General features: G+C 35.7%; 2 protein-coding genes across 3 annotated transcripts; both read left to right on the forward strand.

Annotated features, from left to right (window-relative positions):
• Positions 1-12,261: 12,261 nt before the first annotated feature.
• Positions 12,262-14,243, forward strand: LOC140875934 (BTB/POZ domain-containing protein At5g60050-like). 2 transcript variants are annotated; one of them, XM_073279771.1, is made up of 2 exons: positions 12,262-12,862; positions 13,173-14,243. In XM_073279771.1, exons 1-2 carry the CDS (start codon positions 12,329-12,331, stop codon positions 14,139-14,141), a joined length of 1,503 nt encoding a protein of 500 aa, XP_073135872.1. In that variant the 5' UTR covers positions 12,262-12,328; the 3' UTR covers positions 14,142-14,243. The 2 variants fall into 2 exon arrangements, with proteins under 2 accessions (XP_073135872.1, XP_073135873.1); XM_073279772.1 differs by having other exon boundaries at positions 12,262-12,844.
• Positions 14,244-16,073: 1,830 nt separating this feature from the next.
• On the forward strand, positions 16,074-19,372 carry LOC140889982 (UDP-D-apiose/UDP-D-xylose synthase 2-like). Its single transcript, XM_073297729.1, has 9 exons — positions 16,074-16,443; positions 16,831-16,923; positions 17,009-17,116; positions 17,895-18,009; positions 18,091-18,224; positions 18,308-18,409; positions 18,493-18,585; positions 18,664-18,799; positions 18,902-19,372. The coding sequence occupies exons 1-9, from the start codon at positions 16,165-16,167 to the stop codon at positions 19,012-19,014; spliced, it is 1,173 nt and encodes a 390-aa protein (XP_073153830.1). The 5' UTR covers positions 16,074-16,164; the 3' UTR covers positions 19,015-19,372.
• The last annotated feature ends 3,976 nt before the right edge of the window (positions 19,373-23,348 follow it).

Here is a 23,348-nt window from a genome sequence, read left to right on the forward strand (position 1 = left end):
TCTGCTCTCACTTTCTTTGAATCTGTTCCCCCTTAAAAGGTGATTCCAAATGAAGTGTTCACTTGGATGAATTGATTGATCTGGTTGACTGATCTTTTCTGGTGATATTGAACTGGTCCTTTTTAACTGTTTCTAGAGCTCAGCTGATCTGTTCTTGGTCAAATTTTGATCTTGTCTAGTTGATCTTTGATCTGGTCTGGTTCGAACTTTGATCTTTTCTGATTCAATTGATCTTGTTTGATCTGATTGAACTTTAATCTGGTCTTGTTGATCTTTGATCTGGTCTGGTATGTTTCGTCTGATCTGATCTGCTCCAACTTATCTGGGTTCTTATCTCTTGCTCTGTATCTTTGAGTTGATATGTTACCACCAAGTTGATCTGGCTCCTTTTGCGTCTATTGATCTGCTTTGCTCAGTTTTTATGTTCTTCTTCTTGACTGATCTGCTTTCTTCTTCAATTAAGATGCCAGAGAGAATCTTCATTCCCCCTAAAACTGTTGCGTTTCTCTCCAAATTTTGGGTTGTGTGGTGTATTCTTGTGTTCTTCAAAATCTCTTTTATATGTAGATGAAATCCCATCGATCTTTTATTTTTCACAGTTCTTCATCTAGTTTCCAAGACTAGTGCGGGCTCGCATGCTCTTTGTAGCAATAGCGCTATCGCGCTTTGGAGGAGCTCTACTGAAGCGCTATCGCGCTATTAAGGGGCGCTATCACGCTAGCAAGGGGCGCTACTTTCTTGTTTTGCTGAGCGATAATTTTCAAAAAATTATATCTCACAATCTAGCCTTTGGATCAAGCTGAAATTTGGATAACAGCTTTAAAACATCTTAACCTTCATTATGAACGGTGAAGATTGGATATAGTTGTCTCTAACATCCTCTGTAATTTTCTGAAGTTTGTTGTACTGTAATTCCTTTCTCAATTCTTCTCAGTACTTGTCACCTGCAAATACAAATAAAAATATGTTATGGTGCCCATATCTTATGTGGGTCCTCAATGGATTAGTCCTTTAGGAACCCAAGCTTTGATTAATATAACAGGTCGATCATTGAAAGTGTCCCATAAAGTTTGTATATTGTGTCGTGTGTGCTGGTGATATGTATGTGAATGATAAATATGATATGCATTGTGTCGTTTGTGCATTGGATATGTCTGTCTAGATTGATTGTACAAGTCAGGCCTCCAATATCTCTTTTGAACGGATCTATTTTTGAAATAAGGTGGTCTATGTTATACCTTCATAGAGTCTTGTCTTGCTTTACCATATCCAGACCGAACTAGTCTTTTCTTGATCCAGCTTGAGTTAGAACTCTCTGGTTCCACACATCCCAATCCTCGATTGTAAAGAGTTTTTGGTTGAAATATAGGTGAACTGACATGATTATCAGGTTCTATATTTTCATATATCGTGCTGGACTTGACAAATTTCACATAATTTGAAGTGTTCTTGTCCAGACAGGATTGAGTACTTTTCTCAGTTGATCTGCAGTCCTTGTCATCAAAGCCGAGACCTGTCTTGTCTCCAAAAGACTTTTGTGACTATTGCATCTCAGTCAACAAAACAGAGGACTTATTCCATGTGGTTATCAGTTCAGTAAGTTTTAAGTTTTCTGACTTTAACTGCTGACTTTCCACTAGTAGCTTATCATTTTCAGTCTTAAGCTTGACAATCTCTGATTATAGACTGATTTTCTCAACTGATGTTTCCCAATTGGGTTCAATTGAGCAGCCCGACAGATCATTTTGCTTGGCCTTAACTTCCTCAAATTCTATGCACAATCGTTGATACTCATTACTCATGTCATGTAATGCATTTGCTAAATCTTCTCGTGTAAATTCATCTGAGTTGAAATCAAATACCTGTTCATTGGAGAAGAGTTGATCTGATGATTGATTGCTGATAGATGGTTGGTCACTTTTGGCCATGAGGCAGTTATCTTCATCTTTGTCATCAGAACTTGATGTGCTCACTGAACAACAAGATTCTTCAATAAAAACGATTGGTTTAGTTGAGCAACTTTCTTGTAAGTCAGATGGATGGATTGGTTGACTTGTGCTCTCTTCATCATTTGATTTGGAACTATCTGAGCAGCAGAGTTCTTTAATATCTTCAATCATTGGACTCCTGATCTGCTCAGCTTCCTCATCTGTTCCAAGCTTGATCAACTTCTGTCAAAGATCCTTAGCAGTGGAGCATGTCTCAATACTTTTGGCAGTGCAGTTGTCCACAGTGGTGTACCAGAATCTTTTAGCAATATCAGTGATTGCGGCCATTTGAATATGTTCAGAGATGAGAAAGAACCTCGCTCTGATACCACTTGTTAGGATCGAAAATGTCTTTCTTAGTTATATGGAGTTCAGATGGGTTAGTAAATGAACTCTTGTCTTTCTCGTGTGTCTATGTTAATCAACCAACTTAAATCAGTGCGAAAGAGATTGATTAACAGATTGAAAACAGATCAAATGGCTTGGTCAAATTTGTGAAGTGAGTGAACGTGTTCGGCAGAAGAGAAATAACACAATGACTTGTTTCTGGATGTTCGGAGCTCAATCTCCTACATCATCCCTTCTTCCACCTCGGAAGGATTCACTTTCTTCTAGACGACTTTGATCTTATACAAACAATTTGCACAGATCTGATCCAAGATTGGACTTACACCTCTGCCTATCTCAGAACTCCTAGACACTCAAGAACTCAGCCCTCAACTGATCCTTGTTACAAAGATAGTGTTTTGACAGACCACTCAACTGATCTGGTACAATTTTACAATTGAATAAACTCAGCACAAATGATCCTCACTTGATCTGATATGATGCTAAGTGTGTGCTTCAATTGCTCTGCTTCAACTGCTCTTGAAGCTTTTAACTTGATCGTGTATTCTTGTATTTATATCAATCTCAATATCTTGGCTCTCCTTCTTGTGTTTTTATTTCTGAGTATTTATATCCTTCATAATATAGCTGTTAAGCTACCGAAAGTTGATGTGAATGAGCCGCCAACGTATCTCCTTAAATGAGTCTCAAATCTTGACTTTCTGGTTTTTTGTTGGAAACGTTCAAATCTTCATTTATTGCCTTTGTCTTTTAGCGCAAAAGCTCCTTGGTTGTTGAGCTAATCTTCAATTGATCTGCTCCTTGTTTCTTCCACTTCTTCAATTGATCTGCTTCTTCAATTGATCTCCTTCTTCAATTGATCTGCTTCTTCAATTGATGACTTAAGTAATTTTTCAAACACCGAAACTTAGATCTTGAATTCCTAACATATGTATTATTAATGATCAAACCGACCAAACCAAACCGTATAAACCGGTCCATTATTGTACGAAAACCGAACCAAACCAAAACGAAGTAGAAAGGTTTGACTTCGGATTACATTTTTCATAAACCGAAAATCGGAAAATCAAACCGAAATTAAACAAATTAAAACCGAACCGACCGATGAACATGCCAACAAGTGAATGTCTCGTTTTTACAGAGGAAAATAGAGAGAGCTGGCCTAGTAATGTTTGGATAGGAGTGAGTAATCTGTAAAAACAAACCGATCGATCTGAAATAAAAAAACGAAACGACGGATTTTTTTCCAACAAATGGAGCTGACCAAATTTCCCTATCGCTAAACCGAACCTTTGATTTTCCATTGAACTTAAAGGCCGCCAATAAATTAGTAGAAAACTCAAAACTTAATAAAATTTCAAAATAAAGTAGTAGAAAACTCAAAACTTGAACAAATTAAAGTAAATCGAAATTATCAGATATGTAATGAGCTTCGAGTATCAAACTGCTTGGAGATACGACTCAACTAGATCACGATTCTCGAATTAATGTAGATTTGGGTGGAGACGGCGGCAGAGGAGAGTTTGGATGAATACAGCCATAGAAAAAAATGAAAGGGAAATGTTAGGGTTGCGGGAGGGAGTCATGGGTGTGGAGTACTGACCCGTTTACAAGAGGATCCGACGCATGAACCGTTTGATCCGGTTTTTTTTGCTCGCATTTTTTCTCAAGAAACATAAAAAAACACCTCCCACTTATTTTTCTAAAGCTATACTAAATAAATTTTCAAAATTTTTCAAAAAATATTTTATCCAAAAATTTTTAAAGTTTTTAGCTTATAAAACACAAAAAACGTTAGCGGAGCCTATATGAAATTATAAAAAAAATTTCATTTTATTTGAAAAACAATCTGTCAAAAATACATTAAAAATAATTATTTAATTATTAATATAACGTGTAATACAATATGAGTGAATTGTGAATAAATTCCCAAACCCAAACATTCTTTCTCACCACTCCCTACCTTTAAGATTCTTTCTATTTACTACATAGGACCACAAAACTTGATTATTTTAATGTTTAATTTTTGTACTCAATAAGTGGTAATTTGTGCTAAGATCTTGAGGTTTTATACTTAGTTCTTAGGATATTTGTACTTATATCTCATGATATTGTGCTTACTTTCAGTACGAAGAATTCTACGTAAAATGGTATCAGAGCCTTAGGTTAATTATTCAGACATTATATTATTTGTTAAATCATACTTTTCTTTGTTGAGGAGAAGATTTTCAACAAAAAATTATTTCAAACGAAAGTTTGAATCAGTGGGATTTCATTTATATGAAATCCTATAAACAAGTGAATTTATTTAAAATAGATTCCTTACAACATGTCTTAATTAAGCAGGCTCGGGGTTTTTTAGGCTCTAAAGGGGTTAAGAAATATGATTTCTAACTCCCAATTTCTAGAGATTACCCCAGATTCCTCTAAACTCTCCGGAGATCTTAGAGAAATCCAAAAGACGGTACAATATTACAGTAATCAGCTGTATGAAATACCTCGACATATTGAAGAAATTCTTGCAACTCTAAAGAATCTTCAAACAAAAATCCAAACTCTAGAACAAATCTCTGGTTCTAGAAAAGATAATACATGAGGAAGGTTACCACTCTCGTTTGGAACTGAACCTTTGTTACATCAGAAAGGTAAAACCAAAATGGTACAAAAACCTTTGACTGATGAAGAAATGATGATCAATCTTATAAAATCAGTATCAGAGAAAAATACTATCTGATGACTACTTTAGAAAGATTAGGTCTTGAGGATCTACAAGGTCTTGCAGATTCATTTGAAAATCTTAAAGTAGTAGATCTAAAGATGAATTCTCATTAAGGTGAACAACCTACACGGAATCTTCCAAGATATGTGGTTAAAACAGAAGAACCACATAGTGAGTTCCAGATTAGAAAAAATTTGCATCCAGCAGGAACTAGGTCGAGAAGGAGTAGAATTCCACTACACCAAACTTCTTATGGTAAAACTATTTTAGATCCGATACATCCTTATGTGGTTATGTTAAACCTCGATGTTCTGGATTTCAAAAACAAAGAAGATCTTATAGACGATTGGACGTCAGCTATGAGAATCGCAGCAGGAACCTTAGATCTCAATAAAAAAGGATTCATTAAACTACTATAAATGAGTCTCATGGGATCAGTTAAGATAGCGTGGGAAATGACAATTCCTGAGAATAAAGAATCAGTCTTAGCAGGAGAATCACTAAGTGAGATTTGAGGAAGAATGGCTACCCTATTTAAAGCACAATTTATAGGAGTAGACTACTTCAATAATCAAGATACAGAGAAGAAAAGAAGATATACTCAAGCTCTGTATAGTCTCAAATTACACGATATATGTTTAGTATATGAATACATTATGTTATTCACTAAATACAAATGAAATTCGGGAGTTGAAGAAAATATAACTATTCAACTATTTTTTGCAAAAATGCCAAGTCCTTGGAGAGAAATGCTTATAAAAGAATATATCCCAGGTAATCCAGACACGCTGGCAAGACAAGCATCTTTACTTAGAGGAAAATTGGCAGAATGATGCCACATGGCAGCATTACAAAAGAACTACAAAAAGAGAAGGGGTATTAATAAACATACTCCTCTATGTTCTATAGAAAACGATCTCCCAACAGTCATTGGGAATAGATCATAGGGATTTAAGAGGTATAAATTCATAAATAATCCCTACAATAAAAAAATAAGCAGTTCTTGGAACCAAGTACAGTTTGGTCTAAACAAAAGGCCAGATCTTATAGGTCAGGAAAAATAAGTGGGCCTACAAGAAGCAAGATTTCATCTCTAGCAACAAGTTCGTCTCAAAGCCGGGGAAGAACACCGTACAGAAGAACTTTCAGGAGAACTCATACGAGAGAAAGTGAAAGTTTCAAGGATTGTAACTACTGGACATGTGGAGCAAGAGGACATATTTCAACAAATTGTCCAGAGAATGAAAAGAAAGGAGTCAAACTCTTTGAAGCAACACCTGATATGGATGATGTCTTCTTTCAAGATCTTGTCCAAGTATATCAGTTTAAGGATATTCCCTCAGACGAAAGCATATACGAAGAAGAGATACTTTTCAGTGAAGAAGGATCTGATGATGGATCGGAATCAGAATAAGGAAGATGCGTTTCAACATGAAACACATGAAAGTTTTGTTGGTTTCTTTAGTCAAACCACAATATCTCATAATATGATCCAAAGGATTATGAGATAAAATCCCACTTTACAGAATTATCAAGGATTTTCAGCAGGACAAGTAGAAAGAGTCTTAGGAAACCTGGGGCTTAGACAAAGAAGACATAATTTGATTTACAAGGTATCCAGAAGGGAAATGACGATCCCTATGGAGTTAACCAGTAATAAAATAGAGATGTAGCTAATTCCTTTTGAAGAAATAAGAGAGGAATTACAAAAATTGAAAACTGAAGTAGTAAGGGCAATGTCTTGGATTCATATTGGTGCAATCCAAATAATGATCAAGGCTACTTTTAAAGAAGGAATAGATTCTCCCATAGATATCGTAGTATGCGATAAAAGAATGAGGAATATTCAAGATGCTGTTTTGGGAACTATCTCAGGAAATTTATACGCAGAAAAAATTGTAAGATTTATTTATCCAAGAATAGCCTACAATTTAGCTGACAAAGACTTTAGTCGAGCCTTGACATTGCATCAAAACTTCAAGAAAAAACGATTAATGAAGGAAGGTAATAGACCATACGCTATTACATATCAAATTTCATATGCTCTTTCTAATACTCATCATTCAGAGTTATTTATTAAAAATGAGTTTATTGAAATACCAGAGATTTTTGGAAAATTTTCTCAAGCAATTTATCCGGAAATAATTGAGTTTCCTATCATACATGAAACAGACATTCAAATTCAAGATATACCGGTTCTATACAGAGATCTCAAAATAGAACCCCGAAGGTTATCTTTCCAAGATGACAAAATTACAAGCCAAAAATGGGAAAAATCTCCTATTCAGGAAATTCAACCAGAAGAAAGAGAGTTTTCCATAATAGGAAGACTTAGATCTCCAGAAGGTTGGAAAGAAGTCAAAATAGTATTCGAAATTACAAGTCATAGGAATCAATTCCCTTGTAACTCGATTTAATATTTAGAACAACAGGCAAAAGGAACTTACCAAGGATTAATAAATATCGATGAATTGGAAGTTCAAATTTATGGAATTCCAGGAAAAGAAGCAGATCAACTAATTCTAGGCTTAGAATTCCTGGAAGATCATAAACCATGGAAACGCCTTGAAAAAGAAATAGAGTTTATGACAAAAGAAAATACTTGGAGAATTCAATAAGAATTCTACGAGATGGAAAACCAAGAGAATTGTATAAGGGACAACCCCTTAATTAGATTCGAAAACTCTGTTCACAAACAGAGAAAGAAGCAACTTTTGAAATTAGTAAATCATGAGCATGATTTACTAGGACGCATTGAATAAGTAGAAAAGAGTAACAATACTCTACCTACTGAGACCTTAGAAACATTAAGGCTAAATAGTCTTAATCGGATTACTGAGTTACAATGCAGTTTACTAAAAATGGCAGGGCCATTTAGTAATCCCTTTAAGTAAAATGACAACGAGTCCTTTCTCCATCTACATTCCAATTGGGATGTTGTACGAACAATATAAGGCTGAATACTTTGCAGCTTATATCGACTCGGAAGCAGGAATTTGTACAGCAAAAAGAGGAGTCTTCCCTAAAGAATGTGAAGAGGACTTGCCAAAAATTGCTGGACGAGATTTCTCTCGAAGAATTTTAATTCTTTACAAAGAAATAAGACAAGCAGAGATCCTTCTAGGAGGAGTGGGTCAAACACCTTGGTACAAGGTAAAGACACCACCAATCTATTTCCATGATACATGAGCTGATATCCTGTTAGAAAATAACTTCTTACAAATGTTTAAGAAGTACACACAAGACAATGAGTCAAGACGACTTATGTTCACTAAAATTTGTGATCATAAAATTATCGTTCAAGACTCAAGGTTGCTTTCTATCGACAATTGCCGATAATATTTTGCAGCCAGCGTGGTGATAAAGGACAACTTTTTCACCCAAAAATGAAAGATTTAATAAGGTTTGGAGAAACAATGTTGAAAATATCAACATAACAAGAACTCAAAACAGAGGATATGGAATTTTTCAAGGTTACTCTAAATCACAGAGTATAGAGTTGAAAAACAAGGTCTCCCTAGAAGATGTCAAAAAGAAGCTCAAAGAAAGTTATAATGAGCATCCCTTGTCATGGTAGGACAACAGTCAACTCAAAGCCAACTTTACTTTAAAGGAAGATAAAAAGTATGAATTCGTTAGATATAAGCCTATCCCAATGAACATAACCGATCAAAGGGATATGAGAATGATTATCAAGGAACATTTGGACCTTGGTTTAATTAAAGAAGAAGTTTCACCATACAGCAGCCCAGGTTTCCTGGTTAGAAATCATGGTGAAATAAAAACAAGAAAACTCAAGCTAGTTATTAACTATCAAGGTATTAATAAAATCCTAGAGTTTGATGGGTACTTTATACCCAGTAGAGAACATTTAATAAGCTGCGTACGAAATGATAAAGTGTTCTTGAAGTTTGATTGTATGTCTAGTTTCAATCAGATTCGGATGAAAGAAGGTAGTAAAAAATTCACAACCTTCTCTACTCCACAAGGACACTATATTTGGATAGTTATTCCTATGGGATTGGCTAATGCACCCCAGATATTTCAAAGAAATATGGATAACCTTTTTAAAGATTATTTAAAATTTATGTTTGTTTATATTGATGATATTCTTATAGTATCAAAAAACATAGACGAACATGTTAAACACTTAGAGATTTTTTCTAAAATTTGTAAACAAGAAAGACTGGTTTTATCTGAAAATAAAGCAGTCATAGCAACAAGAAAAATCGAGTTCCTTGGCATTGAGATTGATGAATCTGTAATAATTCTACAGCCCCATATTGTGGAAAAGGTGCAGAATTTTTCAGATAAACTCAAAGATGTAAACAACTCCAAAGTTTTCTCGGAGTGGTTAATTTTGCAGGGATGTTCATAAACAACCTTGCAATGTACAGGAAAGTGTTCAATCCTTTGTTAAAAAAGGATGCTAGCTTTATATGGACCGATGAACATACTAAAGGGGTAAATCAGCTAAAGGAGATATGCAAAAAACTCCCAAAAATGGATATACCCATAGATGAAGATTATTTGGTGTTATTTACAGATGCCAGCGACGATTGGTGGGCAGCAGTCCTTACGAAGCTCACTCTAGAAGGAGAAGTACCATGCAGATACTGTAGCAGCCTTTTTACAGAATCTGAGGATATTAGATGTCATATCAACGAAAAAGAATTTTATGCAGTTAAAAAGGCTTTTGAAAAATGTCCTTTATTCTTACTTGCTAAAAAATTTACCTTAAAAGTTGATAATACCCATTAAAAGCTTTATTAAGAAATAAAATTGAATCTAAACCAGAGAAAGCTAGATTATTAAGATGACAAGATTTATGTCAAAATTATATTTTTGATATTGTTATCATTAAATCTCATAAAAATATTCTTGCAGATTTTTTAACAAGGGATGGAAGGCAGTGACGGGGATTTCATCATGAAAATGCAGAGGCATCTCAGGGAACACCTTGGGTTGCTTCAAATCGAGTTCAACCAGTTAGTAATTAATGCTGAAATGGGTGGCTGGTTACAACAAGCTGATCGGATCAAAGTATCTAATCGAATTACTGGATATATGCAAACTCAAACTCAACTATGGGCTGCTATTCAAGGGCCAATTGTTAAGGCTATAGAGAAACCATTGGTTTTTCATAAACAGAAAATGATAAAACCATTGGTTTTACAAGAAGAAAAAATACAGTCACTGGTTGTAGAACAAGAGGTTGGGGATTCCAAAACCCAAGAAACAAGTGCTAATCTATCATCAGCTTTTGATGAATTGGATGAAGCAACAATTGATGAGAAAAACACATCAAGTCAACCCTCCGCCTCTGGAGTAAAAGAAGAAGAGATCAATCTTAGGCCCAACACTGACAAGGGTAAATCTAAGATTAATACTATCCAGCTATTATTTCTCAATTTCAGGTTTATCAACAGAGGTGGGAGAAATTGAATAAAAAGAGTGAAATCAACCTGAACACTTGCAGGGTTGATGTTGCAGGAATATATCGAAAAGTTTGGCTAACAAACAATGTAAATCCTAAGGATGTAAAACTCTAGTATGAATTTGGTGCTTTGGCCTCAGTTTATACAACGTCACCAAGCTTCCCGGAGATATCACACTTACCAAAATGGATCCAGGAAGCAGTCCAAGAAACATGGGCAAATATTGATCATTTGTCCAGAGGAGATGTGCTAGAATTATATTTCTTCAGTGCAGCTCCAGAACCAACAGGGAAAGGATCACACGGACCCTTTCATTTTATCAAGCTGAGGAGACCGGATATAACGGGTCATAAATTTATCAAGGATCCTAAAGCTGAAGAAATACCCTTGGTGTCCACTTTTGGAGAAAATGAAATCTCAACCAGAAGGACATGGGGTATTTGGGTCTGTCTCATCGAGATGGACAAAGTCAAATTTCTGTTCAAATTCTACCAAAATTCTGTGAATGGATCATTCCTGTTAAACACAATGACAGGAAAAACTACGGCTTTCGCAGAAGAACTCTTCGAAAAAAGAGAAACTTTTTGTGGAACAACAAGCTACCGGGGAGTAAAGAAACTCGCCAAAAATTTTGTAACATGGCTCACATAGAAAGATGGTCAGAGGTTATTTGCCCAGAATTTCCAAATCAGAAGGAGCCAGAGTTCGGAAAAACATTCAGACCCCGAACGGATTGAAAGGATTTTTTCGAGACCAGCAAAGGTGGACAGGGACCACCAAAGATGTGTTTTCCAAGGGGAACACTGCAAAAGCCGAAGATGCCCCGACAACAATAAAGGAGGCATGTGAGGAGAATAAAGCTAAAACAAATTCAGGCATGTGACTCCTCACTAGCAAAAGATGCCATCAATAATGGCATAAAAAGACAAGAAAATAGCTGTAATATTTTCTGAAGTTTCTCGGTGAAACGAGTGGAATTACAACTATAAATACAGGTGTTCAAGGAAGCTGAAGACATCGATCATTCCCTTCAGTTTTCTGACAAATAAATTGTTGTAATATTTATCTCTCTATTGTAATAAGTTTTTATGTATTTCCAGAACAAGGCTACTATGAGTAGCTAAACAAGTTGTCTTCTTCTCTTCAAAGGAGTTGATTTATGTAATAATATTATGTCTGAATAAATTTCCTAAGTTTCTTGTTCTTCCATGCTCACATTTTATAATTAAATTTATATATCATACGCCTTAAGGTAGAAAACGAATTAAGGCTGTGCTGGGTGTCGTTGAAGGAGCTTGTACAGAAACCATCTGTTGCGACTGCGTGGTTGGAGTGTGAGAAGCACTTCGTAAAACTCGACAGATATGACTCGACGACATTATGGTCAAGGAGGTATTAAAATTTAATTCATTTTACGGAAGCATGTTGGACCCTAATCCGGAGTATATCGGCTGAAAACCTTGTGTAACCAATAGTTTTTCATGACATGAACTGGTTCGATAGGTAAAACAATGTCAAGTACAAAAGATTAGTTACATCATTTTAAAATCAAAGAAAAAAGTTATTTTTAGGTTTAGAGATTTTTAAATAATTAACACATGCAATATAATACAATATGTAACTCAATTTATACATACGACATAATCCAACATAATCCAAGAAATTAATATATATATCGTGTAGCCAGAAAATAATAATAACAATAATAATAATAATGGGTTTTCAGGTTTTGGATCCAAACCTCAGTTGTTTAATTTTAGCGCACATTTTGATTGAACCAGTCGCAGTCACATGCTCTGACACATACTCCCAACTGGGTTTCACAGCACACTTCAATGGCGTCCCAGAAATCATCAAGAAACCAACAGAAATTGGTCTCTACCATGATAAGGCAAGGCTTCATCACCAACCTCTTCCCCTCCTCTCCCCCAAGCTTTCGGCCCGCTCCCGGCCCGATTAACCCGACCCTCTTCGAGATGATGGCCATTGAGCAGGCACGTGAGCCCAAACCTAAGTCAGATGTCCTCAAGAAAGTCCAAGAAAGGGTTTTGGAGGCGTTGGCTCGAGCCCCATTTCGCAATCATGAGGAATGGGGGATGGGTGACGTCAGGCTGACGGTGGCGGAGGCGGAGGCGGGCGGAGGGGAGACGGCTGCGTTACGGGTGTCCATGGATGTGCATCGGAGGGTCTTGGCGGGGAAGAGCAGGTTCTTCGCGGAGAAGCTCCGGAGGATTGGTACGCATTGTGTCGAGATTCTTGAATGTGACGATGTGGAGGTTTATGTGGAGGCTGTGGTGCTAATGTACAGTGATGATTTGAATATTAAGCTCATCGGTATGGAGGTTTCCAAGGTCTTGTCCCTCTTGAAGGTCTCTGCTTTTTGTCCCATTTGGGTTTATTATTACTAGTATTGTTACAATTTTTTGGACGTGATGGTGATAATATCATGTTTATCGGACGTACTTGAATTTGTTACTTTCTTGAAATCCTCCTTCATTTTTCACTGGTTTGGTCTATTTAGTTTGTTTCTTTCAGGTACGATCCGTATTTAACAAGTGGATTAATTCAACTCAGATTGGAATATGAAATGCTGAGAGATGTGCAGTCATATAGCATATTTTGTTAATTCTGGTCGGTTTGGATTCAAGTGTTTCTGAGGTTATTTTCTCGACCTTGCAGGTGTCTTCAGCTTTGTTGTTTGATGATGGGATTAGGGCATGCTTGGAGTACCTGGAAGCAGTACCGTGGCGCGAAGATGACGAGGAACTAGTCGTTTCACATCTAAATCAACTTCAGCTTGAAGAATCAATAACGGATGGTGTACTTCAGAGATTGACTGCTGAGCCATCAACATCTGCAAGTGCTGATGAGATTTTCTTGAAATTGTCATTCGGTGTGTTGCAGGCCAAAGATGATAAATCTCGTAAAGAAATGAAAGTTTTGATATCTCGACTGCTTAAAGACGACGCTAACAACCATGGATTCTGTGATCGGCTTGATATAACTAGAGATACATTGTATAATCTATGTGATAGATGTCTTAGTTCTCTCGTGCTATGCTTATCCGAAGCTACGTGCTTAGATGAAAGTGTGATGGATAGAGGTACTTTGATGGGGGAGATAGCTCGAGAGGCGGACAATATGCAGTGGATCGTTGCTATTTTTATCGACAGAAAAATGGGAGATGAGTTTGTGAAGTTATGGGGTGACCAGAAGGAGCTTGCGATTCTTCATTCGAAGATCCCCAGTTTGTATCGTCATGAAATTAGCAAGATCACAGCACAATTATGTATCTCTATTGGGAGAGGACATATCTTAGTGCCAAAGGATACGAGGTTTGCTTTGCTGTCGACTTGGTTGGTGGCACTGTACGACGATTTCAGGTGGATGAGAAGGGCTGGAAAATCAGTTGACAGGAAATTGATCGAGGAGGGATTGTGTCGGACAATCCTCACACTGCCATTGCCTCAGCAGCAGTCGATTTTACTCGATTGGTTCAATAGATTCCTTAACGTAGGGGATGATTGTCCTAACATTCAGAGAGCGTTCGAGATTTGGTGGAGAAGGGCTTTCGTGAAAAGATGCGCGATCGAGCCCCGACCACAGGCTACGGCTCGCGATGTCCTGAACCAATCGAATGGTACTTGACATCCTTGTACTACACATCCATTTACATAATCTTTTGATATCCGAGTTCACCTGATGTTCTATATTCATCAAAAGGACTACAAAGTCTCTTTTTTTTTTTTCGAAAAGATTGTGAGATATCGAATAATTGTACATTGGTGAATTTTTTAACCAATTGAAATGAGTATTGGATTTTTTTCTTTTAAAATCCTTTAATGAAAGCTGCAATGTCATCTTTTAGCCTCCTTTTCGTATTATAAACATTGGACTTCTTTGTTCTGTTGAGCACGACTTGGGGAGAAATCCTCTTTTCCATATTATAAAACTTCATGTTTGATCCTTAATTGTTTTATTATTTGGCAAAAAATCTTGATAATAATTGAAAATGTTGTATGAATATATATTATACACTACAAATATTGTTCAATATATAACGGTTTTTTTTTGTTTTTTGTTTTTAAATATAATATTCGGTCGGGTGTTTGGTTATTGGGCCATGATTATTCCGGATAAGTAAGCCCCCAACTTTCTTGGCGTGCCCTCTGATGGTAGTAACAATGGCCTTTGGATATGATGACTTATTTCAACAAGAATTATATTTAACACTTCTGGACCTTTTCTGTGCCTCGAGTCTACTAGTTTTGACGAGGATGCTGTTTGGGGAAATTCTTTTATTTGTTTATTTATTTTTGTAAAATTATAACTTTGATGACCCATAATTTTTTCTCCAACAAGCTGAACAAGCTCAAGTCAATGTATTTCAAAATCGATAACTCATAAATTATGTTAGCTCAACGCTAGCTCAAAGTTTTATGTTAAAAAGCTTTCAGCTCATAAAATCGGATTTTATCTCCAAAAACTCGAATCAAACTCAACCAAGGGAAACTCCAAGACTTATAGCTCATGAAAAATCAAAACCCTCAGCTCAAGGACCTTGAATTTAACTCTATAACCATGCTTCGAATTTGAAAAGCACTGTAAGAATTCAAGTTAAAAATTAGAGGAATTCCTAAACACTTATATGTTCTGTTTCTGCCCCACATGGTGGGTATAAAAATAGTGATATGACCTCATCCCACAGAAGATATGATGTTGTGGTCTGAATAGTTAACCATTGATACTAATTACTAAAATGAATTTCATTTCTCACTATTATATGTTTTGTTCATGTTATGTCAGGACTCCTAAAGCTTCGAATTTTTGTCTCATGTTATGTTGCAACATATCCTAATATACTAATTGAAATAATATATTTACTATCTCTATTAAATTTGAGACCTTTTATTGTAGCAGTTCCTCGTTTTATTTATCATCAAATTTACCATTATTGGTTTTAACATTCATTATTTTTTTTTAAAAAAAAGTATGTTATCGTAATTAGGGTTGTAAACGACCGAGCCGGCTCGAAAAAATATTCGATTCGGATTCGAATTTTTCGAACTCTAGCGGAAGTCGAACGGAACTCGAACTATTATACGAGCCGAACTCGAGCCTAAAATCTATAATATTTTATATAATATATATTATATAAAATATTATATATATTATAAATAATATTATATTATATATAGATAATATTATATAAATATTATATAATATATTTGAATCGAACTCGAATTAAAACTCGAACTCTCTATCCAATCGAACTCGAGCCAAAAATAAAAAAATTTCGAACTTCGAGTCGAACTTCGAATATCTCAATTCGAACTCGAGCTCGAACTCGAATACTAAAATATTGCTATAGTTCGGCTCGTTTACAGACCTAATCATAATGAATAAAATGTTACTATAAAAAATGTTATTATAAAAAACCTAAATATTAAAAACAAGAATTCCTATAATATTTTAAACTAATTTTGAAATTTTTTATAAAATTATTTTGTCTAAATGCATCATTCATTCACATGTATTAGGGCCATAAATATTTGTGCGAGCATCTCCTCCCTCCCTTTTCCAGCTTTAAATACCTTCACTCACTCATGCTTACACATACAAAACGTGCAATTGCGAATTCCGTGAAAATCGAGAAGAAATTTGATCTGAAATGGCAAGTGGAAGAGTAGATCTGGACGGTAATTTGATCAAGCCCATGACGATATGTATGATTGGCGCCGGAGGTTTCATTGGCTCCCATCTTTGCGAAAAGCTGATGGCGGAGACGCCGCACAAGGTGTTAGCGGTTGATGTTTATAATGACAAGATCAAGCACCTCCTCGAGCCATCCGGTGGCGTCTCGCCGCCGTCCGTGGATCGCATCCAGTTCCATCGCCTTAACATTAAGAATGACTCGCGCCTCGAAGGACTCATCAAGATGGCAGATCTTGTAATTTTCTTTAACTTCTTAGTTTTGTCTTTGCATTTGTCGTTGCTTAGTTGGTAAGTTTGGTTCAACTGAGATCCCAATTATTTATATATTTTTGCATTTTCTTGAACTTTCATTTTTCGTTTCTTTTTCTCGTGTTCTGTTGGTGGGAAATTTTATGTTTCAAGCTTATTCAGATCTTGACCAGATTTTCTAGTCTCTGCTGGTCTGAATTTTATGTTTCAGCAGCAGCATTTCGTGTGTTTATGCGGGGAAATAAATATTTATTATAGACTAATTTCGCAGTTGTTCCTCCTCAATTTTTTTTATTGCTTGACTGGTTATGCTACTCCACTCTCGTTGAAACTTTCGCTGGACTTATTTTACAATTTTCTCGTGTCATAATAGACGATAAATCTTGCTGCTATATGCACTCCAGCTGATTACAACACGCGTCCTCTTGACACTATTTACAGCAATTTCATTGATGCTCTCCCTGTGGTAAGTGGTTATGTGCTAAATTCTTGGACAATGATGATTGGTACTTGATCTAATTGAAATGTTTATTTTGATTGTCTGGGTTTAGGTTAAATACTGTTCAGAGAACGGCAAGCGTCTCATACATTTCTCCACTTGTGAAATATATGGAAAAACAATTGGTTCCTTTTTACCGAAAGATAGCCCATTGAGACAGGTGAGCGTGTTCTGGTTTCCTCTTGATTGTGTAGATTTTGTTACTGGAGGAACTATGCTTTTCTTGATACATTTAATTTTGTACATTTCCACGTGAGAGAAGTCTCTTTCCATGTTCCATGTTGAATGCTTTTTCTGGCCTTTACAACTGAACCGACAATTGAAGATATCAAGTTGTTTATTTCATATAAAAGTTATTCACTTGGACCCACATGCCACAAGGAACTATTATAAACTTTTTTATTTCGTTCACATAGACAAATGTGGTTCACACCGCCCTTGACTAGTTCCCGTTCTATCATGATCATAATGGAAAAAATCTGTCATTTAGATCTTTGCTATTTGTGAAGTAATGATATTATGAAAGCAACGATAGCATCTTGAAATTGTCCAATAGAATACATACAATTATTGGTGTTCTTCATTAGTTGAAGTTTGGTTTTGTCTACGCTTTACATTAGTATTCCACCAAAGCTTCCTAGATAAGTTCTCTTTCTCTTGCCTTTCAATCAGCTTAAAATCAGTGTGATGTACATTATTATGTTATGGTGAAAAAATTGTAATAATGTGGATGGAAAGTCCTAATCTTTTGATAATACCTTTAACCTTCTGGAGGATACATTTGGTTTACTAATACGATCCATTATATTTTCAACCATACGGCTTATTCTTCTATTCCTGTATTTCCAGTAATGTGTTTACAAATGTAATTTTCAATTCTTCGTGGGTTGACAAGTCTGGGGAAGATTTTTCAATCATCATTTGCCTTCTTTCGTCAGGACCCTGCGTATTATGTTCTTAAAGAAGACGAATCCCCTTGCATTTTTGGCCCAATTGAGAAGCAGAGGTGGTCATATGCATGTGCGAAACAGTTAATTGAGAGGTTGATCTATGGTGAGTGATTAATCATTCATCTGCTTGGTTTTCGGGTTGAAATATCTATCTTATGGTTTCCATGTCTTCCTTGCTTCATAGCTGAGGGTGCTGAAAATGGCCTTGAATTCACAATTGTAAGGCCGTTCAATTGGATCGGTCCTAGAATGGATTTTATTCCTGGGATTGATGGTCCGAGTGAGGGTGTTCCTAGAGTTCTAGCATGCTTTAGCAATGTAAGATCATTTTCACTTGCTGATCAGTCACCACACTTTTGAAATCATTAATTTATTGGCTGCTGATTCTCTTTCTATTTTAGAATCTTTTGAGGCGTGAACCACTTAAGCTTGTGGATGGCGGCCAATCTCAGAGAACTTTTGTTTATATCAAGGATGCCATTGAAGCTGTTCTGTTGATGATTGTATCTTCAATAATTTTTACCCTTCTATTCCTGTTCAAGTAAATCATAGAGAACCGAAAATTGATTGGTGCTGTTTTACTTAGGAAAATCCATCCAGGGCAAATGGTCAGATATTTAACGTGGGAAACCCTAACAATGAAGTTACTGTTCGGCAGCTTGCTGAAATGATGACACAGGTCGGTATGGGACGTATTACCTGATTTCTCTATAATTTTTGAATTTTTGTATGATTCTCAACTTGTTCTTTGTTGCAGGTTTATTCAAAGGTTAGCGGAGATTCTCCACTGGATACCCCTACAATCGATGTTAGCTCCAAAGAATTTTATGGGGAAGGTTACGACGACAGTGACAAGAGAATTCCTGACATGACAATAATCAACAGACAACTTGGTAAAATACTAAATACTGGTTTTTTTTGTACAGAACTTGTCTATACTCGTAAAAGCCATTGTTCTTCCTGAGATTACTCATTTCAACTCGTGTGATTGTCAGGGTGGAATCCAAAGATATCTCTATGGGATTTACTCGAGTCAACTCTTACTTACCAGCACAGGACATATGCTGAAGCTATCAAGAAGGCTACCTCAAAATTGACTGCAAGCTGATGAAATCCAGAAGGTCTGCTTTTCTCTTCCCGGTGCTGGCTGCTATTCCCACCTGGCCTTATTAACTCCCTGAAATCTTTACAAATTAGTATTTTTCCTTCATATATATGAATCATTATATATATGAATCATTCTTTGTATCTCAAGTCTCGATGGTCTACCGAGCAGTTGTAATCTTCGTGCACGTCTGGTTGGAATCACATGATAGTACACTCTCCATTATATTATCCTACACATCATACGAGTTAAAGCTAGTATTGTTCCCTTGAGGTTTTCTTCCAGAGACCACCTATTTTTAGTTTTATGAAATGGAGAGCATGTATTTTGGTTCATACTTTTCAGTCTTCGAAAATTTTGTTATATTTTTAGTTTGATGTAATTTTATTCCATGCTTTAGAATTTTTTCCGTGTCGAGGTAATGTGAGAGACTGAGAGCAAAAGTCCTTAACTAATTTTTTTTAAATAATAAAAAAAATCGAAAAACCGGTTTAACCGGTTTTTGGTCGGTTCTCGACCGGTTCTGACCACTCGGGGGGGGAGGGGGGGGGGGGGTTTTAGGAGTAATCCAGGCGGATCAGTGACCGGTTCTCGGTCGAACCGTCCGGTCCGGTCCGATTTTGAAAACATGACTTAATTCACACGAAATTGAAGATTAGATTGGTACAAGAAGTTGACCAACATGTCATTTTTCAAATTATAATCTTGACGGATTACTCAGGATAATAAAGATCGTAAAGTTCGAAGTGCGTTTGGATGGTCTGATAGCATAGTCACTTGTCAAAATTTGATTAGCTCTAGCCAAATAAGTTGGTCGGATTTTCTGATCTTAGTTCGGTGAATTTGAATAGTTTGGAAGGTCTGACCTTCAATGGTTCCAAATTTTGGTCATTCACATCAGATTTCTTATCCTAAATCTAAAATTTAAGGTAAAAGCATTACTTTATTAAATTTAAATATTTATTTTTTACTGTACAATATATTAGCTTCTCTATAATTTAACATATCTTTATTTTTAAATTGATTTTTTCTCTCTCCTCCATATTTATTTACTATCAATCACAAATATATTATTCTCAAATTATTTTTTATGATTGGGTTGAGTACATCATTGAGTCAAAGTTTGATTGTTTTTGGTTGAGATTTTCATTTGGGTGGAGTTGGAGTTGATTTTTTTATATTTGATGAAATTGTAATAATTGGGTTGAAATTTGAGTTGAGTTTTTATATTTAGGTCGAGTTTGAGTTGAATTTTTATATTTGAGTCGAGTCTAAGTTGAATTTTTATATATGAGTCGAGTTTGAGTTGAATTTTAATATTGAATCGAGTTTTATTAATTGAGTTGAGTTCTGGATGAAGTTTAAGTGAAATTTATAATATGTGCATCCTACTATTCCTAGTAGCACTTCTTTATAATTATTATTTGTGCAAATGAAATTTCTATTTTTTTTAAAAAAAATTATGATTTTACTATATGTGCATCCTACTACCATCAGTAGCATATATATGTAATTAATTAATATTTGTCCAAAAAAAATTTAATTTTTTTTAAAAACTGTGGTTTTACTATGTGTCCAAATGATGATGCCCAAGCTGCAAGAATGGCCAAGAGTGAAAGAGTGGGTGCCCGGTTAGCCAACTTGTGGCTAAGGGCTTTTATGACTATATGTATAAACAATCTTTGTTTAATATAATTTACATTCATTAATGACATTTTTTTTGTCTTTCTTCATATTGTTATATTGTGATATACTATTGTTGTTTTGATAAAGACCTTGAATATACTATAGTGTAAGTAAGATGACATAGTGAATAAAGAGAGATCACTATTATGAAACACATCTTATAGTCACTGTATATTCTAAACAGTTCCTAGTCAATTGAGCCGTCCGCTAATAAGGATAAGGATCGCTCGAGATTGGGACTAGCATTTGTGATGCCAATTACCACGTTTCATTGGTAATGAACATGGAAATGTTCAAAGCATGCAAATGGATATTCATATGATGAATGATCGAACTACCCTATTCGGACTTTTCAAGTGGTTATTATTATTTGAGTGGATAAGTCCGCGGTTTTGGTTGTACACCATTAGTCCTTACTACTTGAAACATCATTGAGACTCTATATGCTAGTACTGTACTTTGACTCATTTACCGACTCTATTGGAGTCATCAGGTGTCGGGATTGGGTACAGTTATGACACATATAGGAGTCGATGCTTTGTTGTCAAGGATTCACCACATACTTGCGAGTATGGATATCCTATGCGATCTGAGGAGATATTAGTGTGACGAATCTCTGGCCACAGTACATGATGTGTTTTAGGTTACTCGGTTTCCTAGTAGCACATGCGATGTCACTATTTGATCTTCAAGATGCATTGCATAGTTATCGAATCTCGAACGACTCTCAATGCACCAATGGTTGTTGATTCGATCGGGATATTTGGATGAAGGGACTGTACTGTACGCTAACCAAAATCTACTGGTTCTTGCAGGCACTATCAGTGATACCTAGGGAATCATGGGGCGATGTTGCTAGGCGCTCTTACCATGATTCGATGGGTAAGTCGGAAATTGTTGTTCCGAGTCACAAGGAGTTGTGAGCCCACGGCTAGCTGTATCCCTGAACCATTGAGGGTAACACAAGTAATGAATTACTAAACCCCGTTGAGATAGTTAAATTTAAAAAGTTAAATTTAATGAAAGAGAAGTAGGACTTCTTAACTAAAGGGAGTGAAATTTCCTAAAATGACACATGGATGGGCATTTTTGGAAATCACTGAATTCGGATCCAGAAAAATTATCTTGACTTTAAAAGATGCAGAAATGGTTTCTGTGCACATTGGTGAAATTAGTTTATCAATCGGAGTCATGATGAATTTTATATTAATTTCTATAATAACAGGCTTGGCTTGTTGGCCTTAAGTTATGGATTATGGGCCCTAAGGAGTTAGAGTCCTAATATAATTATAACTTAATCTAGTCTAGAAATTATCTATAAATATAGGTGTAGTGTTCGAAAATTAGAGGCATTTCATTCTTGCAATTTTCGAATTACACACAAATATTTTCAAGGGGTTTTTCGAAAATCCTCTACTCCCTTTTGAGAAAATTCGGTCTGTGATTTTTCTGAAAAATTACATTCTAAATTGACAGATCAAATCTGTTTATTCTCTTCGATAAACATCTGATTGATTTCTAGTGCAATCAATCAGAAGGTTTTAGTTTTTCTGTTCGTGGACCTAATTCCGGAGATTGATCGAGCAAGTCATCGGTTCCCGGGATTTACAAGAAGAGCAGATTACATTCTGTTGGAGTCCATAATCAAGCCTTAGCTTGAAGAGGTAAAAATATTTAATTGTGAATTTATATTTTTACTTACAAGATTTTAATCGTTTGGATTTGATACCCATAATATGGAATCGTTCCATATCGAAAAATAAAATTTTAAACTTTCGCTGCTTCGGGTATCACATTCGTGTGATCAGAAAACGCGTGTTCCAACAAAGAGTCGGTACCCGTAAATCTTCAATAGATTTGTTATCAAAACAGAGAAAAAAATTGAGAGAAGAAGAAGAAGAAAGGAGGGTTGAAGCTTGAGAGGGAAGAAGTAGCATAAAAAAAGGGAAAGTTAGAAATAAGATGAAAGAGAGAAATAATATTTTATTATTTAGAGAATGGATCTCATTCTCTAAATTTAAGGATTCACTGTTCATAAAATCTAAATTTAGGGAACTTATCGGGTAGATTATGCAGAAATTTTTTTAGTGCAAAGTCTAAATTTTAAGGTAATTTTTTGTTCTAGAGAAATTGATACAGATGCTCTTACTGTTACAAAGTTTATCTTAATTTTCTTAATTAACCCCTTCTTAATCATGCCTTTGTTATTAATTTATTCAAATCAAGATTTTGGATTACCACATTTCTCCCCTCTAAAGATTTCATTCTCGAAATCATAACATAAGTACAAGCACAACTGAATAAGGTACAACTCATGATTACAACGATATAACTAAAAAAACGCGAAGACTCTGACAACATGCGACTCTCTAACTCTCAAATAGCCTTTGCATCACCCACGTGATGCCATTGCACTAGAACAAGCAGAATTGAATTTGTTTCTAAGCTTCTTCTCTTTCTTACCCTGAATTAAGAGTGGTTGCTTGACATAATCCGAGTCTTCTTCAAGTTGAACATCTGTCGACTCGAGAATGTGTGATTCTTCTGCTGCATACCTTCGTAGCAATGATACATGAAAGATATTGTGAATGCTGGATAAGTACGACGGTAAAGCCAATCGATATGCCAAATTTCCAAGACATTTCAAGATC

This window comes from Henckelia pumila, chromosome 1, assembly GCF_033568475.1.
Source record: "Henckelia pumila isolate YLH828 chromosome 1, ASM3356847v2, whole genome shotgun sequence".
In the NCBI taxonomy this organism is placed as follows: Eukaryota; Viridiplantae; Streptophyta; class Magnoliopsida; order Lamiales; family Gesneriaceae; genus Henckelia; species Henckelia pumila.

Coding starts and splice junctions, on each gene's coding strand:
- LOC140875934 (XM_073279771.1), top strand. CDS start 12,329: ATGGCGTCCCAGAAATCATCAAGAAACCAACAGAAATTGGTCTCTACC. Junction 12,863..13,172: donor AGGTCTTGTCCCTCTTGAAG/GTCTCTGCTTTT, acceptor TCGACCTTGCAG/GTGTCTTCAGCTTTGTTGTT.
- LOC140889982 (XM_073297729.1), top strand. CDS start 16,165: ATGGCAAGTGGAAGAGTAGATCTGGACGGTAATTTGATCAAGCCCATG. Junction 18,410..18,492: donor AAGCTGTTCTGTTGATGATT/GTATCTTCAATA, acceptor TGTTTTACTTAG/GAAAATCCATCCAGGGCAAA. Junction 18,586..18,663: donor TTGCTGAAATGATGACACAG/GTCGGTATGGGA, acceptor TCTTTGTTGCAG/GTTTATTCAAAGGTTAGCGG.